Source organism: Tilletiopsis washingtonensis (genome assembly GCF_003144115.1).
Source record: "Tilletiopsis washingtonensis strain MCA 4186 unplaced genomic scaffold FA09scaffold_24, whole genome shotgun sequence".
Lineage (NCBI taxonomy): Eukaryota > Fungi > Basidiomycota > Exobasidiomycetes > Entylomatales > Tilletiopsis > Tilletiopsis washingtonensis.
The window spans coordinates 35,954-50,685 of record NW_020312021.1 but is presented as its reverse complement, the minus strand read 5'-3'; the positions used below and the strand labels follow the sequence as shown (position 1 = coordinate 50,685).

General features: G+C 69.1%; 5 protein-coding genes across 5 annotated transcripts; 2 read left to right on the top strand and 3 right to left on the bottom strand.

Annotated features, from left to right (window-relative positions):
• Nucleotides 1–561: 561 nt before the first annotated feature.
• Nucleotides 562–1,930, bottom strand: FA09DRAFT_150497 (hypothetical protein). Its single transcript, XM_025739181.1, has 2 exons — nt 1,393–1,930; nt 562–1,255 (listed from the first exon to the last, which is right to left on the bottom strand). The coding sequence occupies exons 1-2, from the start codon at nt 1,792–1,794 to the stop codon at nt 743–745; spliced, it is 915 nt and encodes a 304-aa protein (XP_025595392.1). The 5' UTR covers nt 1,795–1,930; the 3' UTR covers nt 562–742.
• Nucleotides 1,931–2,481: 551 nt separating this feature from the next.
• On the top strand, nt 2,482–9,239 carry FA09DRAFT_150362 (hypothetical protein). Its single transcript, XM_025739180.1, has 6 exons — nt 2,482–6,193; nt 6,247–6,635; nt 6,690–6,921; nt 6,977–8,301; nt 8,364–8,518; nt 8,571–9,239. Exons 1-6 carry the CDS (start codon nt 2,622–2,624, stop codon nt 9,057–9,059), a joined length of 6,162 nt encoding a protein of 2,053 aa, XP_025595391.1. The 5' UTR covers nt 2,482–2,621; the 3' UTR covers nt 9,060–9,239.
• Nucleotides 9,230–10,552, bottom strand: FA09DRAFT_301960 (peptidase A22B, signal peptide peptidase; the record flags this gene model as incomplete). The annotated part of the gene is made up of 4 exons (XM_025740385.1): nt 9,230–9,540; nt 9,597–9,993; nt 10,103–10,174; nt 10,265–10,552. Coding segments are annotated over 4 exons (1,068 nt in total), but the record flags the coding sequence as incomplete, so codon positions are not given.
• A 592-nt stretch (nt 10,553–11,144) lies between these two features.
• On the bottom strand, nt 11,145–12,355 carry FA09DRAFT_301878 (hypothetical protein; the record flags this gene model as incomplete). Its single annotated transcript, XM_025740381.1, has 4 exons — nt 11,145–11,258; nt 11,314–11,507; nt 11,559–12,048; nt 12,167–12,355. 4 exons carry the CDS (start codon nt 12,353–12,355, stop codon nt 11,145–11,147), a joined length of 987 nt encoding a protein of 328 aa, XP_025595389.1.
• Nucleotides 12,356–12,823: 468 nt separating this feature from the next.
• On the top strand, nt 12,824–14,681 carry FA09DRAFT_332293 (hypothetical protein). Its single transcript, XM_025743402.1, has 6 exons — nt 12,824–13,327; nt 13,382–13,550; nt 13,646–13,887; nt 13,939–14,103; nt 14,156–14,250; nt 14,309–14,681. The coding sequence occupies exons 1-6, from the start codon at nt 12,888–12,890 to the stop codon at nt 14,461–14,463; spliced, it is 1,266 nt and encodes a 421-aa protein (XP_025595388.1). The 5' UTR covers nt 12,824–12,887; the 3' UTR covers nt 14,464–14,681.
• Nucleotides 14,682–14,732: the final 51 nt, after the last annotated feature.

The following is a 14,732-nucleotide window of genomic DNA, read 5'->3' as shown; positions in this document are numbered from 1 at the left end:
ACCGCTGCTGACGCCTGCCCGCCAATCTCGATGCGTCGACAGACCAGCCATCAGCAAGGCGGCCGTGCAAGGACGACCGCAACACGTCGACCGCCGGTGCGTACGCTGCATGTCCCCGTCGCTGTGCCGAGCGCACCTCGAGCTGACGAGCATCGCCAGACGCAGCAAGCACGCGATTCTCGAGGCGCCGTGTGGCTCCATCCGAGGTCAAACGCCGAGTACATCGCGTGAGCACCCTGCGTCGGGTTGGTCATCTCGCCCCGCTGACGAGGCATCAGTCTTTCGTCACTCGGGGCCGGAGACGCAGCACGCCGGGAAGCGCGCGTGGTTTCGCGGGCCAGCAAGGTGAGTGTGCATCGTGCGCACTCAACCAGCGTGCGCCGCTGAACTATCAGCAGCAGCACCACCGACGGCACGGGCGGCACACGCAAGCGAGTCGAGCGCAGAACGGAGCGCAGGGTGAGTCGACGCGACCGTGCCGTCGACGCCACCGCTAACTGTGCTTCCCCGCCGCAGTCGTCCGGCGCCGATCAACAAACGGCAAGACGCGCGGCAAGCGACACGCAAGGACACGCGGCAAGCGACGAAGACTCGACATCGAGGGCTAGGCGGGCAGAACAGAGGGTAGAGACGCTGGCGTGCCGCGAACAATGCCATGCATCGCCGCCTGCTGGCTGTCCGAGACTGCACCACGACTGTCCCGCCTCTCTCCTCAACATGTCTCTTGCATGAATGTCGATTCCTAAAACCCGTACTTCGAGCCGCCCTCGCGCTGCTTGGCCTTCCCGGCGGCCCACTTCCCCTCGAGGCGGTCGCGGTTTTGCTCTGCCTGGGCGACGAGGGCGCTGAGCTGGCCCTTGCGCATGGCGCGGTAGTTGCTCTTCTTGGCCTGCGCCTCGCCGCCGGCATCCTCGACCGAGGCGCTCGAGCCGACGGCGGCGGCGGCAGCGGCGTAGCGCGCATCGCTGCGGGCCGGTGCCTGTGCCTCGTATGCGGCGAGCGCGTCGGCGCCGGCATCGACGCTGCGCAGCGAGTCGGCCGCTACGCCGGCACGCGCCATCTCGGCGGCTTGCTCGTCGCGTGGCTTCTTGCCGCCGCTGGTCGCCGTCTCGTCCTTCTGCGACGCCATCCACGCTGCGTACTGCTCGTGCGCTGCCGGCGTGACGGGCACCCATGTGCCGTCTGGATCTTGCGACCAGCCGGGAAAGGACTCGGGCTCCTCGAGCTCAGGTGCCGCCCGGACCGCAATGGACCGCTGTGTTGGCGCAGCGACAGGCTTGAACGGTGCTGACGGCGCGGCGCCTGGGAGCACGAGCATCAGCACACAGCGCTTCGATCGCGATGCTGCATGGATCTCGCTTCGTCTCCCTATGCACGGCATACAACACTCACCACCCAGGCCAAAGAACCCGGCCCACTCGCTCTCTGTCTCCTTCTTCGCGCTGCTCTCCGCGGGCACGCTGGCAGAGGGCTTGCTGCTGCTGCTAGCCACTGGAGCGCTCGCATTCGGCCGTAGCGGCGCCGGCTTTGCGGGCGCCTTGCTCGGCGCCAGGCCCAGCATCGCGCGGAAGGCGTCGTTGCCTTTGGCTTGCTTCGGCGGATCCGCAGCTGCGCTCGGGCCGGGCGGCGGCAAGACGGGCGCTGTTGAAGATTCGGCCGCTGGTTCAGCAGGTGTTGCAGGTTTCGGCGCGCTCGGCGTCGGCAGCATGCCAAACAGGCCGTGCTTGGGCTTCTGCGCGCCGTCGTCTGCGGACAGCTTCGGACGCTTGACTGGCGCTGCAGCGGCCGAGTCATCGGCGCCGAGAGAGGCGAGCGAGCCGATGGTGATCTGACGCTTCTTCGGCGGTGCGGGCGCCTTCGTCGGTGCTGCCGCAGACGCCTTGGGAGGCGGCAGCATGCCGCTCAGGCCCGACTTTGGCGGCGGCAGCAGGCCGCCAAGCCCGCTCTTGGGCGGCGGCAGCATGGAGGAGAGCCCACCGCTGCTGCTTGCGGGCGGCGGCGAGGGGCGCGAGGGCCCTGCCTCGGAGCCCGAGTCCGAGTCTGAGTCGTAGCCAGACACGAGCGGCATGTTGGGGGGAGAGAGGTGGTGGAGAGCAGGAAGCAAGCGTGGCCGTTGCAGCGGCTGCAGGCAGCTCCCGAGTCCCGGCCGGCGCACGTCGGCCGCACAGCCCGGCGTCGACGTGGAGCGCGCCAGAGGGTTGGCAGGCCTTTGCCGCCGCCGAGAGGTGCGACTTAGGCGCTGAGCTGTCAGTCTCGCCCTGTTGGAGAGCAAAGAGGTCGAGCTTGATTTTGCACGCAAAGGATGTGCGCATCGATGCAGTGTGCGGCGAGGAGGAGCGTGCGAAGGCGAGCCTGCCCGTGCGCGCGCTCGACACGTGGAGCCGCACACTGGCGGCGTGCCTTGCACCGCGCCGGCGGGAGCGTGCGCTGCCGCTGGCCGAGCCTGAGCCGGGGCCGGGCTCGCTTTCCGTGACAGCAACGGCTCTGCATCCACCTGCCTCCGCAACCCCCGACTCCGCCTCCCTCCCGAGGCCAGCACAGCGCTCCTCGGTGCACTCGAGGCAGCAGCCGCGCTGCACCCCTCCACACTCCTCACCACTCCGAGTCGCCTGGCTCCACGGATGTCCGGCTCCTCGACGCGGCCCGGGCACGCCCCGGCGCCGTCCGTCGCCAACGCCGCCATGCTCTTCGGCACCGACGGCGACGACCCGTTCGCTGCCATCGCCGAGGCGCCCGAGGAGGAGGCGCAGGATGTAGCGCAGCCATCTGCGCCGCCTGCGCAAGAAGCCTCGGCGCCGGCGCAGCCCGCCAAGACGCAGCACGCCCACTCGCCCACCGCGCTCTTCGGCGACTCGGGCGGCGACGACTGGCTCAGCGCTGGCGGCGGCGGCGCACAGCCCGACCAGCCCAAGCTGGCGCAGCAGTGGGACTACTCGCAGCAGGAGGGCTACGGCCAGGAGCAGTACGACTACGGCACACAGGGCGATGCGGCACAGCAGCAGCCCGACTACGCCGCACAGCCGGGCTACGATGCGCAGCAAGGGTACCAGCAGCAGGGCTACGAGCCGCAGCAGGGCTACGGGTACGACCAGGGCTACCAAGGCCAGAACTACGAGCAGGGCCAGGGCTATGAGCAGGGCCAGGGCTACGAGCAAAGCCAGGGCTACGAGCCTTCGCAGGCCTACGACTACTCCGCCCAGGCGCCGCAGCAGGGCGGCTATGACCAGCAGGCCTCGTACGGCTACGAGCCGGCGCAGAACTACGGCGACTCGTACGGCGCACCGGCTGCGCATGTGCCGCCACCAGCGCCTGCTGCCCCGCCGGCGCCGGCGCAGTCGGGCGGGTATGCCTACGACGCGCCACCGTCGATCGGTTTCGGCACGGGCTCGCGGCGCGCACGCGGCGCCCAGGCTCAGCAGGCGCAGTACTACGGGCAGAGCCAGGGCTATGCGCAGCCAGCTGAGCAGTACGGCGCGCAGCCGCAGGCGGACCAGTACGGCGCGCAGGCGGGCCAGGACTGGAACGGCCAGCAGAACTACGCCTACGAGGGCGGATACGAGCAGCAGAGCCAGTACGTCCAGCAGGCGCCGCAGCAGAGCTACGATGCTGCCGGGCAGGGCCAGTACGATGCGGCTGGCTATGCTGCCGCCGGCTACGAGCAAGCGCAAGGCGGATACCAGCAGCACGCCGAGGGCTTCGGCCAAGGCGGCCACGAGCAGTACGGCGAGGGCGGCGCGCAGGCAGGCTACGACCAGGCGCAGTACCAAGCGCAGGGCCAAGGCTACGGCGCGTACGACGAGTCGCAGGCGGGCTACAGCGGCGCCGCATACGAGCAGCAGCACGCAGGCTACGACGGCGCAGAGCAGGCCACGCACGCGGGATACCCTGCGCAGTCAGAGTACGGCCAGGGCCAAGCACACAGCTTCGAGGCCGGCGCTGAGGACCCAGAAGGCGGCGGCGCGCTGCCTGACGCAGACCCGCAAGACGTCTCGGCGGCGCTCGAGGAGCCATCTCAGCCTGCGCCTGGCGCTGCGGCTGAGACGCCGACTGGCGACGGCGCGGATGGCCTGCCCGGCTTCGACCAGCCTCAGGATCCCGAGGGCGGGTGGGACACAGGCGACGACAGCGGCGCGACAGAGACGGAGCCGCCGCGGAACGCGTGGATTGGCGGGCTGGAAGAGGCGGCCAGCGCCGACGTCTCGCTGGCTGGCTCGGACATTCTCTCGCCGGGCGAAGACGAGCAGGTGCGCGATGTGCCCAGGCTCCTCGTCACGCCGACGACAGCCGACGACGGCCCGCCGTCTGCTGGCACCGCGCGAGCAGGAAGCATCGACGCAGAAGCCACGCCACCCGCCGTGGCGAGAACAGTCGCTCTGCCGTCGACGGACGCCGAGCCACAAGCAGATGCCGATGCGCAGGACGATGTTGGCGGCGCGGCGGCCGCGCTCGAGGAGCTCGACCTGAACGGACAGGCCAACGCCGAGGCCGCCGAGCTGACGGCTGCGCCCGACTCGCACGTCGAGACCCTGCCGGACACGGATCCTGCGTCTGCAGAGCAGCCAGCCCGCGACGATGCTGAGCGGGAGCCTGGCGCGTACGGCTCAGTCGACACGTACCGGGCGCACGACGAGGCCGACCCCGAGGGCGGCGCCGGCGGCTATCAAGGCCAGTACTCGGGCGAGGGAGAGCAGACGTACGACGCAGAGGGCGGCTACGCGCCGTCTGGCGATGCATACGCGTCCGGCGCTGGCTTCGACGGCGCGGCGGCGCCCGAGGCGACTGAGCTCTCCGGCGACGGAGGCTACGGAGCTTATGGCGCTTCCAACGCCGGCTACGGCGCTTACGACGCACCGCACGACGAGAGCTCGCAGAACGGCTATGCGCCCAACGACTATACCGCTCCGTACGCCGCCAGGCCCTCATCTTCAGGAGAGCCGTATCCTGCGCAAGAGAGCTACGGCCAGTATGACGCAGCGCCAAGCTCATACGCGCCGCAGGGCTACGGCTACGCTCCGGACGGCGAGCATAGCGCGCCTGCTACCGGGCACATCGAGGATCCGTACGCGCCAGTGGAGGGAGCCTACGCTCCCCAGACTGCCGCCGACGACCCGTACGCGCCGCGCGAGCAGGCCAGCGGGACCTACGCATCGCAGGAGTTCGTTGGCGGCCACCAGGCGACCGACGATGTTTACGGCGCGCCATCGACGTACGAGCAGCCAAGCTCGCAGAACGGACTGTCCGCGCCCGCGCCGTACGCTGCTGGGCCGTCGTGGGGCGCGTCGGGCGACGCAGGCGGCGCGTCTTCGGGCTTCAGCTCGCTGGGCGGCGGCAGCGAGGGCTACCCGCAACTTGCGCCGCTGACGCCGCCAGCACCGGCATCTGCCATGTCTTGGACCGGCGTGAGCTCGCCGTACTCCGAGGAGAGCTCGCAGCAGACGCCCGACGGTCTGTCGCTCGCGCGCTCGGGCACTGTCACGCAGCGCAGCTTCAGCAACCTCAACGTGCGCAGCGCACCGCCAGGCGCGAGCAGCTCGTACCTGTCTTCGCAGCAGCACGCGGGCAATCTCGCGCCGGCGACCTCGGAGTACGGGCCACCTACGTCGTACGCTGGCAGCTCGTACTCGCAGCACTCGCGCGGCACCTCCGGCCAGGCGCCCGACGCAGCCGAGGAGCGGAGGAACGTGCGGATCGCCGTCGCCAGCTTCGGCTTCGACGGCAAGCTCGTCACCTTCTTCCCCGGCGCGTCGGACCCGGCGTCGAGCTCTGGAGGCTACGCCTTCGGTGGCGGCGCGCCGAGCACGTCAGTACACGTCCGCCCACTCTCGAGCGTCGTCCCATCGCACACGTACGGCACCGCGCTCGACATCAAGCGCTTCCCGGGCCCAGCACTGGACGGTCCGGGTGGCGCAGGCGCAGGCGGCGCCCTGTCTCGTGCGACCGGCGGGCCGACGACGGGCAACAAGGCCAAGAAGGCCGCGCTGATCGCCTACCTCAATGAGGCGATCGCAGAGGTGCAGCGCGGCGTCGGCTATCTTCGCCGTCGCCCAAGCTTCGTCAACGCCAACGGCGCGCTCGCGGCAAGCGGTCTGCACGCCGAGGACGGTGCCTGGGAGGCGCAGCACGTCGAGGATCGCATCACGATGATGCGACTCCTGGTGCTGATGCTCGAGCACGACGGCAACGTCACCGCCAAGTGAGTGCCGCATCTCCTGGCACATGTATGCGCTCGCTAACGCTCCTTTTCAGCCCTGCCTTCGACGCCGCAACGCGGGCGCTGTTGCAGTCGGAGAGCGGCGAGGAGACGCACCCCGCCGTGGCCGTCACTCCCGCCTCGGACAGTGTGCTGCAGACGTACACCCTGCGCGCCTCGTTCCTCGACCGTATGCAGGAGCTGATTCTCGCAGGCGAGCGCCGCGAGGCCGTGCAGCTCGCGATGAAGGAGCAGATGTGGGCGCATGCGCTGACTATCGCGAGCTGCGTCGACAAAGACCTGTGGCGTACCGTCGTGGACGAGTTCATGCAGCACGAGTTCGCCGAGGACGCACCGCGGGACGGGCTGCCGGGCGGTACCGCGAGCGGCCGGCAGAGCCTGCGCGTCGCATACTCCCTCTTCTCAGGCCAAGCGCCAACTGCGAGTGAGTGTCTTCCAGACAATGAAAGTCCCGCTCTGCCCTGCTGACGCGCCGCAGTCACGGATGCGTTCCGCTCCAAGACGAGCTTCATGCCGCCGCAGGCAGGCCTGCCGAGCTTGCCGGGCGCGAGCACGCTGTCGGCGCTCTCCGGTGCTGCGCCGAAGCTGCCGCAGTGGCGCAAGGCCGCCGCGACGATCATCGCGAACCGCACGAGCGGCGACTCGGTTGCGCTCACAGCGATGGGTGACGGCCTCCTGCAGGCTGGCTGGACCGAGGCAGCGCACATCTGGTGAGTATACCGAGTGACCCCTGCAGACTCATATGCTGACATTCGCTCGCGTCAGCTACCTGCTCTCGCCGCAGTCAGCCGCCTTTGACGGCGTCGACGGCTCTGGCGCACGTCTCTCTCTGCTCGGCTCGTCAAGCCCGGCAGCGAGCAACGTCTACCTGCGCGACATCGACCACATCCTGCTCTCCGAGATCTACGAGTTCATCGGCGCGCTGCGGCCGGTGGCCAAGGGCGGCGAGACGTATCACGGCGCTCCGCACATGCAGGCCTTCCGCCTCGTGCATGCATACCGCCTCGCCGAGCTGGGCGATGCCCGCGGCGCGCAGAAGTACTGCGAGGCGATCGCTGCCGCACTCAAGGGCGGCCGCATGTCGCGCTACTACCACCACACGCTGCTCGCGCAGGTGAAGGAGCTGTCCGACCGCATCGTCGGCGCACCGCAGGTCGATGCCGGCGGCAGCTGGGTCTCGCGCAAGATCCAGCGGCCGACGATGGACGGCATGTGGGGCGCGCTCGAGGGCCGCTTCACCAAGTTCATCGCGGGCGAAGACATGGACGCGGGCGCCCCCGCTGGCTCCAAGGCTGCCGCAGCCAAGGCGCCACCCACCGGCGCCGTCGGGCCGTTCTCGCACTACAGCGCCATCACGCCCGACTCGATGTCGACGGCCGTGTCGCGCGCGCAGTCGACGGCCGACTTCCACAGCAGCAGCAGCTTCACGCCGGCGCACTTCACTGGCAGCCAGCCGTCGTCGCGCGCCGGATCCGCAGCTGACTTCCACACACGCGAGTCGTCGCCGCACCCCTTGTCGATGTCCGAGATGACGCCGCTGGCCACATCGCGCGACCCGTACGCCGACTGGCCGCAGGCGCAGGCGCCGTCGGACAGCTCGCGCGGCATGACGCGCTCCCCGGCGCCGTACAGCAGCGATCGCTCGTCGGAAGGCGCCTACGGCGGCCCGTACACGAGTCACAGCTCGGCCAATGCGCCGTGGGCGGGCAGCAGCAGCGGCGAGAACGGCGACGGGGCGCTACAGCCGGCGGAGGAGCCATACTATGGCTACCAGCCGCACGGCGCGCAGCAGCCGCAGTTCTTCTCCAACGCTGGTGGCGGCGGCGAGCTCAGCGAGGAGGGCGGCTTCATCTCGACCTTCGACGCGCTCGGCGGCAGCACGCCGCAGCCCACCACGCAGGCGAGCTACACGCCGCGGCAGGAGCAGCCCGCCGAGGAGGACGACGAGGAAGACGACCTCGGCTTTGGCAATGCCAGCACGCAGAAGGCCAAGAAGGCCAAGGAGGCCGCTGCTGCAGCTGCCGGCGGCGACAAGAGCGCCACGGCTGCGGAGCCTAGCAAGGAGAGCGAGAGCAAGCCGCAAGAGGAGGGTGAGATGCGCCACGAGTAGCTGTTCAGCGCCCACACTGACCCTCATGTCCCAATCTCGCAGCGAAACCCGCTGCTGCTGGCGGGTCCTGGCTCGGTCGCCTCTGGGGTGGCGGCGGCAAGAAGGAGGCGGAGCAGCCCAAGGCGAAGAAGGCGCATCTCGGCGAGGAGAGCGTCTTCTACTTCGACAAGGACCTGAAGCGCTGGGTGAACAAGAAGGTGCGCAGCTGCTCGTCTGCTGCGCCAAGAGCACTCGCTGACCCATCTGCAGGCCGGCGACACGGGCGCAGCAGCCGCTCCGCCACCGCCGCCGCCTCGCGCGCAGACCGCGTCACCCTCAACGGGCACCGGGAACAATGCGGCGCTGCGTCGCACGGCGAGCGACGTCCCGAGCGGGCCGCCACCAGCGGCCTCTTCGGGCTTCGCCGGCGCCGGGCCGCCTGGCTCGGCGCGCTCGACGCCGCCGATCAGCGAGGAGGGCGGCGCACCGTCGTTCTCGTCGCTCTCGCCTCCGCCGGGTCCGCCGGGCATGCGCGGCGCCCTGCCGCGCGCCCGCTCCAACCTCGGCGACCTGAGCCAGCCGCCGGCCGCGCAGCCGCCGATGCCTCGCGCAGCTTCAGCAGCAAGCCTGTCCGGGCCGCCGCCCAGCTCCAGCACACCGCCGATCCCCGGCGATGCGCCGACGCCGCCGCCAGGCGCGGGAAGCAAGGGCAAGAAGAAGCGACCCATTACCTCGCGCTACGTGCCGATCCCTCCATGATCCTCTCAAGACTGTCTCATGCCGCTCCACATCTCCCATGACACGCCCCGCCCGCAAGCAACGCCCCTCACCCATGCCCCGAAGCGACGATCCCAGCCTGCGCTCCTCTCTTCGGGATTGTCCTCTTGCACCAAAGCATCCATCTCCTAGCCCTGCATTGCGCCGCTTGCCTAGTCTTCCTTGTCTGCCTCCTGCTCCTCCTGCTCCTCCTCCTCGCTCCACGCCCACACCTGGGCCACCTCGCCGCGCCGCAGCGCCGTGCCTAGCACGGCGAGGATGCACGCCGGGCTGAGGTAGAGCAGCGCCGGCTGCGCGGCCTGGAAGACGTGCATCACGCCCATCGTCGTCGCCAGGCCGGCGATGTACGCCGCGAGCGTCGCGCGGAAGTACGGCCGACGGAAGACGCGGCGCGTGCGCGACGTCGGGTGTGCAGCGCGGTGCTGTGCGAGGTCGAAGCGCAGCGCCAGAGCGATGAAGATGCCTGCGAGCAGCCGTCAGTGGGCCGCAGCGGATGAGCACCTCATGCACACGCCTCACCGGGGATGACAATGTCGCCGAGGCCGAGCATCGTCAGCTTCCAGTCCGGCTCGGCGCCCTCGAGCGCGCGCTGCAGGCCGTCGGCAAAGTTCTTCGGGAACGTGATCTTGATCGGCCCGTCGAGGCCGCGCGCCACCGAGACCATGACGTCGGTGCCAAACACCCAGAAGATGTCGTACGCAAAGAGGCCGAGCAGCATGATGCCGCCGGTGCGGAACGAGTCGAGCGCCATGAGCGTGATGCCCGAGTGCGCGAGCGAGAGCGCCAGGATGTTCGACAGCACCCAGTGCTTCGTGTAGAGGTACGAGAGCACGATGGCACCCGACAGCAGGCCCAGCGGCAGCGACAGGATCGAGAGCTTGGTCGCAAAGACGGACTCTGCGGGGCGCCTGATGAGCTCTGGGACAGCTGCTGCCCACAGCGCACGTACCAGCAGCCGCCTTCTTTGCCTTCGACCGGCCCTTGCCCTTCTTCGCCGCTCGCTTGGCAGGTGCCTCGCGCGTGACGACCAGCCGGTAGGCGGTGAAGGATGCCCACCGCGCGCGCCCAAGGATGCCACGGACAACTCCATGTGCGGACTGAGGCAAGCACGGTCAGCCTCGGCGTCACAGCTGACCCTGCGTCCCATCTCCTGCGCGCCGCGTGCGCTTCACCTCTCTTGCGCTCACCTTCCAGACCGCAGCTGCGCCGACCACGCCAAAGTACGCGCCGAGCAGCACGTCAAGGTACCGGCGGTCGACGAGCTTGACAAGCACGTACATGCCGGCGAGTACGGCGCTGCCGAGGAGCGGGAAGAGGTAGGCCTCGCTCGACGTCAGCGCCTCGCTCTGCAGCGTCTCTTCGTCGTCGCTGCCGGCATCGGCGTCCGAGTCGGCGGCACTGGCGGGCAGCGGCGACGGCGGCAGCGAGGCGAATGCTCCGTAGTAGATGGGCACGAGGGCGCCCGACATCAGCGCGCCTGAGACGAGCACGTCAGACTGGTGCTGCTGACAGACGCGGCAGCGAGCGACGCACCATACGCCACGTAGAGCCCGGACTGCGACGCCATGGCGGCAGCGTAGCGTGGCGGCTCTGAGGACGCTTCAGTGCAGGCGCAGTACGTGCTCTGCGAGGCGGCGAGAGGACGAGGGGCTGAGAAGGGTGCGCGAAGGATGTAGTCGGGAGTCAGGCAGGGTGCGTTGATGAGCCTGATGACATCTCGGCGCGGCGCGCGGCGGCGGAGCCGCTCTCGTCCACCTCCGCGCGCAGCTTTACGCGGCGAGCCAAGCCATCTCCTGCTGATCCGTGCGTCGGCTGGTGCGCCTTTGCCTGGCTCCCGGCTTCACCAGAGCTCATACCGCAACAAGCGCTGACTCGGACAGCAGAAACGTGACAGGAAGATACGGCGAACTGCCAGTGCGAAGGTCGAGCACAGCGGGAAAGTGGCAACCTCACGGCCCGCGACTACGCCTCGACGACAGACAGAGGAGGCAAGAGAGTCCACGTCGCATTTCAAGGGCTGGCACACGGCACGAGCCCCGAGCCCAAATTGCACGATAATCTACGCATCTAAGACCGCGCCTCGCCAGCAAGTCCGGTGCCAGACTCGCTGCTGAGGGCCGCCGGTCCAGCCGGACTGCCTTCGCCAGCAAGACCGCGGCGCTTCTTGAGCACGTTCTCGATCTGCGAAGGACCGCATCAGCACAGAACGCGACGGCGAGACGCACGAGCGACTCACAAAGTACTCTCCGGCGCGGTAGCTGCTGCGGACAAGCGGACCACTGGCGACGTACAGGAAGCCGAGCTCCTTGGCCCGCGTCTCCCAGTGCGAGAACTTCTCGGGCGAGACATAGGCATGCACCTTCATGTGCCGCTTCGTCGGGCGCATGTACTGGCCGAGCGTCACGACGTCGACGTTGTGCTCCCGCAGGTCTGTGCAACTGGTCAGCTAGTGCACAGGCTCGCGCTTCTGACGTGACTCACCTCGCAGCGTCTGCTCCACCTCGGCGTCCTCCTCGCCACAGCCCAGCATGATGCTCGTCTTGGTGAGCAGGCTCGGCACCATGTCCTTGGCAGCCTTGAGCACGCCGAGCGTCTGCCGGTAGCCTGCCCGCCGGTCGCGCACGTCTGGCGTCGTGCGCTCGACCGTCTCAATGTTGTGCGCGAACACGTCGAGCCCGCTGCGCGCCACCTTCTCAATGTGCTCGCGGTTGCCCTGGAAGTCGGGCACAAGCGCCTCGACGAGCGTGTCGGGCGCCTTGAGCTTGATGTTGGAGATGGTGCTCGCAATGTGCGCGCTGCCGCCGTCGGACATGTCGTCGCGGTCGACGGAGGTGAGCACGATGTAGCCCAGCCCCCAGCGTGAGATGGCCTCGGATACGTTCTCCGGCTCGTGAGCGTCGACTGGCGCCGGCGCACGGGACGTCTTGACGCTGCAGAAGCGGCAGCCGCGGGTGCACGTGTCGCCCATGAGCTGGAGCGAGTGTCAGCCTTTGCAGTGCGGTGCGGCTTGCGGCGCCCTGGAGCACTGAGAGCGGCGCACGGCCCTCGCGCACCCTCTAGCCCAACGGCTGCCGCCTTTCGGCACTCACCATGATCGTGGCCGTGCTCGTGCCCTTCTCGCCGCCCCAGCACTCGCCGATGTTGGGGCAGCGCGCCTCCTCACACACGGTGGCGAGACCCAGCGCACGCACGTCGCGCTTGATGCGCGTGAAGTTCTTGCCCGTGGGAATCGAGGTGCGCAGGTGCGCCGGCAGGCGGGCGTCGGACGTGCGGCCCATGGCGATGCGCGTGGGCGCATCGAGGAGCGCATCGGCCGGCGCAGCGTCGGCGGCGAGGGCAGCGCGGAAGGCGGCGACGCGCGGGGACGGCGCCGCGGTGGCGAGCTGGCGCGACGGCCCGGGCGCGCTGCTGCCGGCACAGCTGGCCGCCGCAGCGATGAGGCCGGAGCTGGTGTGCTGGCGGAGGAGCGGGCGGGCGAGCATGCTGGGGGTGGGGAGTGGGCTGGGAGAGGATGGTGTGAGAGAGAAGGTGGGGCCGCCCAGGGTTCGTGGTGGCGCAGGGGCTGGCTGGTGCCGCCGGGCTGGGCCGGCGCAAGCGCAAGCTCGGCCACCGCCGCCCGCCTCAAGAGCCAAATCTGGGTGCCTGCTTAGTCACGCCGCCGCTGCTCCCACGCGCCGCGTCGCGCTGCTGCCGCCCGCCAAGGCGCGAAGTGTTGATCTCGCTGCGCCTGCTCCACACTCGCACTCCCAACACTTGCCTCCGCACCACTGCCTTCGCACAAGCCACCACGCATCTCTCTCTTCTCTCCGCATGTCGTCGCCTTCGCTGTCACAGCCCCCGCCCACGTCGCCCGGCACGCGCACCAGTCCGCGGCGGGCGGCCGGCGCGTCGCCCAAGGCCTCGACTCCGCGCACGACAGCGGCACTTGCTGCAGGCCGGCCGAGCCAACGGCCATCGACCTCGGCGCTCGTGCAGCGCACATCTCGCGGTGCACGCTCGTCGCCGCACTCGACGTCCGGCCCAGGCGGAGGTTCGGCCCGCGAGGCAAAGGAGCGCGCCGAGCGGGCGGCGCTCGAGCAGCAGCTTGCAGACGCCGAGCTCGACGTGCGGCGGCTGCGAGGCGATCTTGCGCGCGAGAGGGCCCGACGCAGCAGTGCAAGCGCTACAGATGATTCTCAGTCGCGCCGCCAGTGGGCTGCGGAGCAGGCAGAGCTCGAGCGCCGGCTGCGCGAGGCAGACGACGAGGCGTTGTGAGTTGCTCGTGTGACTGCGCTGGGTCGTGCTCACCGTCGCTGCTCTTCCAGAACTGCAATTCTTACTTCAACACCTTCGGCGCTTTCTCAGCTCCTTGGTTTTGGACCTGCGGCGGGCGGCGACAGTCTCGGCGGCGCCCTGCTGCCAGCGCCATTGATAGAGGCGGGCGGGATGGAGGAGACCGATCCAGAGGCTCGGCTAGCTGGGGCAAAGGCTGGGGTGAGTCCAAATCATGGTGGCTCGACATGTGGAGGCATGTGGCTTCGTCTCGCAGCAGACATTCTGCCCGCTTGCGCTGACGCTGGTCTTTTCAGCTTAATGCGCAAGAAGAGTTTTCAGGCCTGCGTCTGACCCGCGTGGAGACGACGGACCAAAGCAGCTCGCGGCGCGGCGTCTCTCTCCACTATGCTGCCGACAACGAGATGTTCTCATTGCAGCTGGACATCCGCGAAGACGCGGCGTCGACATTGTCTGCCGCCTCGACACCGCGAGTCGAGCGCATGCAAGCACGGCTGCCGTCCCAATTGCGAGGCTCGCTCGAGCCGCACGTCGCGCGGTACGTCCGCTGATCTGCAGCATACCATCTGTGCTCACGTTGCTTTCACAGCTGGGAGCGTGCAGGCGACGCGCCGGCTCTGCTGATCGCGGTCAGGACACGGCGGGCGCTGCTGCAGGTGCGCTCGAGGCTCTTTGAGTCGCTCAGCAGCGCACGGCCCGACCTGTGCCGAGGGCAGTCGACCGCTCGCGAAACGCTCACATTCGAGAATAGCATGTGAGCCGTATGTTGCCGCTGGCGCCGAGTCAAGCTGACGCAGCGCACTCAGTGGAGCCAAGCTCGTTCTCCGCTCGCCGGTGTCGTTTTCTCGGTGGGGCTCTGCTCGCTGCACGCTCTCGCTGTCCTCCGAACTGCCAGAATCCGGTGCGTTGCGCCTCGAACCCAGCCATGGGTGATCGCTGAATCAAACTCCCTGCTCCAGCCGAGGCAGACGCACGAACCGCGACGATGCTCAGAGAGCTGTCTGCGCGCTTCGAGGAGCTGCTCGAGGCCGCCGACCCAGGCCCGAGCCGCGTGTACGATGCCACGCTCGCCGTTGTCACCGCCTTCTTCGGCGACGGCGCACAGTCGCTCTAGGGCCGCAGTGCGGGTAATCCGAAAGCCTTGATCTGCCCCTGTCGAGCACGCGGAGCACGCCGCCGAGAGTCAGGGGCGCTTCCTTTAATTGATCGCCCCGGCCCGCCGGACCGCTTGAGTGATCTCGGTCCTCGCTAAGGCGACATGCGCACCACCTCTCCCGCCCTCGATTCTGACACCACCGACGCAGCCGAGGCCCTGCGCTTTGATGAGGATGGGGAGGGCCGAGGTGGTGTGGCCTGCCCGAATGTTCTCGTGTACGGCCACAC

Coding starts and splice junctions, on each gene's coding strand:
- FA09DRAFT_150362 (XM_025739180.1), top strand. CDS start 2,622: ATGTCCGGCTCCTCGACGCGGCCCGGGCACGCCCCGGCGCCGTCCGTC. Junction 6,194..6,246: donor GACGGCAACGTCACCGCCAA/GTGAGTGCCGCA, acceptor GCTCCTTTTCAG/CCCTGCCTTCGACGCCGCAA. Junction 6,922..6,976: donor ACCGAGGCAGCGCACATCTG/GTGAGTATACCG, acceptor CGCTCGCGTCAG/CTACCTGCTCTCGCCGCAGT.
- FA09DRAFT_332293 (XM_025743402.1), top strand. CDS start 12,888: ATGTCGTCGCCTTCGCTGTCACAGCCCCCGCCCACGTCGCCCGGCACG. Junction 13,551..13,645: donor TAGCTGGGGCAAAGGCTGGG/GTGAGTCCAAAT, acceptor TGGTCTTTTCAG/CTTAATGCGCAAGAAGAGTT. Junction 14,251..14,308: donor CTCCGAACTGCCAGAATCCG/GTGCGTTGCGCC, acceptor TCCCTGCTCCAG/CCGAGGCAGACGCACGAACC.
- FA09DRAFT_150497 (XM_025739181.1), bottom strand. CDS start 1,794: ATGACTCGGCCGCTGCAGCGCCAGTCAAGCGTCCGAAGCTGTCCGCAG. Junction 1,256..1,392: donor CGGGTTCTTTGGCCTGGGTG/GTGAGTGTTGTA, acceptor GCGCCAACACAG/CGGTCCATTGCGGTCCGGGC.